Source organism: Formica exsecta, unplaced genomic scaffold, assembly GCF_003651465.1.
Source record: "Formica exsecta isolate Colony F162 unplaced genomic scaffold, ASM365146v1 scaffold247, whole genome shotgun sequence".
Classification (NCBI taxonomy): Eukaryota; Metazoa; Arthropoda; class Insecta; order Hymenoptera; family Formicidae; genus Formica; species Formica exsecta.
In genome coordinates this window covers 1,386,686-1,391,092 of record NW_021849743.1, presented here as the reverse complement: position 1 = coordinate 1,391,092, position 4,407 = coordinate 1,386,686, and the positions used below count along the sequence as shown (strand labels likewise).

At 44.0% G+C, this 4,407-nt stretch overlaps 2 protein-coding genes across 5 annotated transcripts in view; one reads left to right on the top strand and one right to left on the bottom strand.

Moving 5' to 3' along the window:
• The window catches only part of LOC115236292 (LIM/homeobox protein Lhx9-like), a 146,430-nt gene extending 145,504 nt beyond the window's left edge, over window positions 1-926 (bottom strand). Inside the window, exon 1 of the mRNA XM_029808645.1 lies at window positions 149-926. Coding sequence (XP_029664505.1) covers window positions 149-188 — 40 coding nt within the window. The 5' untranslated portion in view covers window positions 189-926. The remainder of the gene's footprint in view (window positions 1-148) is intronic.
• Window positions 927-2,334: 1,408 nt separating this feature from the next.
• Window positions 2,335-4,407, top strand: part of LOC115236456 (protein spaetzle 5) — a 178,943-nt gene continuing 176,870 nt past the window's right edge. For 3 of the 4 annotated variants that reach the window (XR_003884191.1, XR_003884192.1, XM_029808927.1), the window contains exon 1: window positions 2,336-3,518. Coding sequence is in view for 1 of the 4 variants with exons in the window: in XM_029808927.1 (XP_029664787.1) it covers window positions 3,405-3,518 (114 nt within the window). In the remaining 3 variants the exon portion in view is untranslated. Of the gene's footprint in view, window positions 3,519-4,407 lie in introns of all 4 variants that reach the window. The other variant, XR_003884193.1, reaches the window with a different exon arrangement.

Here is a 4,407-nt window from a genome sequence, read left to right as displayed (position 1 = left end):
GGGAGGGAGGGGAGTCGCATTAACGTTGTATTTTTACAAACTCGCGGGAAAAAAAAGGTTAGGAAAGACGATGACATTATCTCCGATATCGCGTCGCTTGTCACGGTACCTGATTACTCGCGCAAAAATAGCGGATGAATTCACTCACCGAGCCGCTGCTGCAGCATCCATAGCCTCCAATCATCCATTGACGTTTTTATCGCTGCTTCCTTCCTCGTGGAAAAAGGATGAATCCACAGAAATCACCTCAATGTTCCCTCGCTTATCACTCACAGATCGCGCGCGCGCGCGCGCGTTTTCACGCTCTAATCACTGATTAATGCGCAAACACGACCGCCCGTTACTTTATACGACACTCCCGCTTTCAGAATCCTTTATTGCATCCGCGATGTCGGATGTGAAAATATAATATAACGCGGGATACACGCACACGAATATGCGTCTTGACGAACGCATCGTGCGTTACTTTATACGACACTCTCGGTTTTTTCGTTCGTTACGTATTTGCGACTTGAAATATCGCACGATTTATTCGGCACTCCCGACTGATGAGATTCACGACGCACTTGTGACCGGAAAAGATGTCTTCACTGAATTATTTCACTACACTTTGCTCGAAGACATAGATCACTGTATCGATATTTATCCGTACGACGCACTTTCGATGAATGAAGTTATTCGAAGTAGCTGCGTTCGAAATTTTCGACCGGTGGCGACGCATCATAAAGTGCGAGTAAAACGTGCGACAACAACAATCATGGCGGACGAAAATGTTAACGGTTATTTCGATATTTCGCAAATAAGATTTTTGTCTCAACTAATGCGTTGCGACCTTCACTGTCTTGGTATTCGAAATCCTTTATTGCATCCGCCATGTTGGATAATGAATATAACGCAGAATGCACACACACACACACACACACACACACACACACACACACACACACACACACACACACACACACACACACACACACACATATAAGCGTCTCGACGAACGAACACAACGGAACGAAGTAATTATCTGCTACAAATAGACGCGACAGATCGCGAGCGAGCGTTGTAATTGATATCGCACGACGATCGGCATTCAATGTTCGACGTTCCCGATTATCATTTCACACGAAGAGTTCACGTCCGATGTATAAACGTTACTGAAAACGCGGAGCGACTTGAACTCGGCACCGATACGTGACGCAACCCGATCGAGACTGCCGTGAAATAAGTCTTAACACATAGATGTCGTCACTCGAGATTGTTATTACTTTTGCCGAATTGTATTACCCTATGGTGCGATATAAAAACATACAGATACACTGTCGATAATAGCTGCTCCGTGTTGACGCTACAAGTATTGAAAGCGTTCCATTCGGACAAAGAAACTGTGTGAAAAGGATAGAGATATTTAACAGATATGCTGACCTTTTCTAATAGGCGTAGATTTTTTTCCCCTCTTTACTTTTCACGAGAAGAAAGAGAATGATGAAAAGAGAAAGCTCGTATTGTTTACGATTGGCTATTTGTCTCTCGTATTTAGAAAGAGAAATAAATATAATCGCCAAGCGATTGATTCCGATTCGACGCGACGCGACGCGAAAGAGATACCGATGCGAATGTAGCGAAGAATCACGATCGATCGCGCGAATTGATACCATAGACGTATAATATATAGACTGCGCGTCTCTACATCTCCCGTGTCCCGCAGTCAAAACGCGTCAAAAAATAGAAAGAGATAGCTGCCACGTACGATCGCTATCTGTCTTTGTCTAAAGACGCGTGGTAGGGTAAACAAGCTTCTGTTGACTGGGAAACAAAAATGTAGAGATGAAAAGACGAAGATAGAATAATGATACAAAGCATGCTATCTCTGTCTAATATTTGACGACTCCCTTAATACTCGGTCTAGATATATTATGTTTATATGTGTATCAATCATAAACATAGTATCTCTAGATCCCTGAACCATCCTGGACATATTCAGGATGATCCTGAGGACGTTTTGTGCTGTCTGGGTAAAGAGTGGGTGTCGTCAAATATTAGACAGAGATAGCATGTTTTGTATTACCATTCTATCTTCGTCTTTCAATTCCCTCTATTTTTCTGTTTCCCAGTCGACGAAAGCTTGTTTACCTTTACCCTACCACGCGTGTTTAGACAAAGACAGATTGATGCTCGTACAGCAGCTATCTCTTTCTATTTTTTAACGCCTCTGACTACGGAGATGTAGAGACGCGCAGTATGTACGTATACGTCTGTCGATACACTACTAAAATGCCGAATCGATCAAAGGACGATCATCGTAGTATCAATTCGCGCGATCGATCGTAATTTCTTGCTATATTCATATCGTTGCGTCGCGTCGACCAAGATTCAATGGCGATAATCAATCCGTTATACTTTCGCTCTTCGTACTCATCCGAGAAGGATCCGAGAGAAATCGCGAGTGCGATTAAGGACATGGATCGTCGTCGTGACGCTTAAGCTAAGGTATACGACATTCATTTGCTCGAAATATTCGAATAAGATTCGGTGATCGCGAGGAAGCCATCGGGAACGCCGAAGAAAATCGTCGCATTTCGCGTCATTTCGAGAGTCATAAATAGCATCGTACGGATAATTAAATATCGGGATCTGCCTGTGTAAAGTAAGGGGTGATTGCTTAACGTTAATTAGTGCGTACAGATATGTGTTTCGATTTTACAAATGCTCGAGGACGTTTGATTGTCCGAGAATAAAAGGAGGGTAAAAGGAGAATAAAAGAAGGACAAAAGATTTCTTTGCTCAAAATAAACTCTTGCAAGCACTTGTAGCGCCCTCGAACGTAGCCTACATATACGCGCGTATCATATTGCCAACTCGTGCCCGTAATTTTTTTGTCTTAATTTCTCCTTAATCCGCAGTGCGTCGCGAGTATGACTTACGTGGTGTTGGCAGCGCCGAAAGTAACCAACGACCGCGACGCGTTGCGTTCTCGTATTTTAAGTGCATCGTGTGCGAGAAAATAAACATCGGGAACCCCACATAAAGCAACGGGCGATCACTCGATGCGTTAATTCTTACGTGCGTCATAAAGACGCATATCGGTAAAGTGCTCCGCTTCGAGCAAAGTATCATTTTTGGATTTCGTCGGTGATCGTAAGAATCGGTCAAGTATCGTATGAAGTGATGCAACATACGGGCGATCGATTAGTGCAATATAGATCCGTCTTCGATCTTAATTCATCACTAGTCCGCAGTGCGTCGCGAGCGTGACTAATCGCGAATGTCGAATTAATGGACGATGCGGATCGATCGTAATTGTCGCAAATTGTGATTGCTCGATACATGAATAATTTAATTATCGGGAGTGCCGTATCAAGTGACGCGAGTGCGTTAATTAATGCGAACGATCGTAATCGACTATAATGACAAGTGTAATGAGTGAAATGCCTCAAGAAAAAGAATCATCGCATCGCGAAAAGCAACGGCGGGATAACGAGCGATGGATCTTCAATCCAGGGATCTCCGATGCATCTCCGGTGAGTAATATTATTAAAACTGTAATATCTTGATATCTGCTATTCGAAAGAATATATGTGTCCGCCGTCGTAGAGATGAGATGATAAGTAAGGAGTTAGCCCCGGCGTCATTATCTGTCACGGCGCAAAAGCTGTGATAAAGTCGCGATAGTGGCAGCAGCCCTTTGCCAGAGTTAAGAACGAACTAACCTCAAATTCGAAGTTCGGAGAACAAGCGTCCCGGGCGACTAAATCCTGCGATCTGATCTCGCGCGATCGAAAGAGAGAAAAAAAAAAAAAAAAAAACGCGTAACTCACGGGAAAAGCCGGGAATCCTCGTCGACGTTCAATCGCGATGTCCGTGCGCGATAAAGAGGGGTATCGGGCTATATGCTCGTATATCCGGCAATCTCTCTCGCGTCGTGAAACACGTGTGTGAATCAGCTGTTCGAGCGGAGGATCGGTCTCCGCTTCATCTTGTGATCGGGAATCGATCTCGGTGTCTTTTTGGGACGCGACGAATAACGTACCGATCGTCGCAATCGGACGATTTACTCGCTCGAGTTGAGGAATCCCTTGGAGTTCAGAGGGGCAGCGCCCTTGCTGCGCGTTAACTCTCCCCTGCTGCGTACCGACGTGCGATGGTACGCTGGTTGACGAATGGATTCGGCGTGCCCGCGGAACGATCGTTCTCCCCTCCGCATACTTGATCCGCCAAACGCGATAATCTACGGCACTTTTTTTCTTAACGGGGGAAAAAAAATAGACTATCTCTTAAATATATTACGTTATCGTAAATACTGAAGCAACATAAGAATTATACTATTTGAAATATTTAATCGTATTCGAAACAAAATGTTTGACAGATTGTTCCATTTCTGAGTAATATAATGTGTACACGATATATATA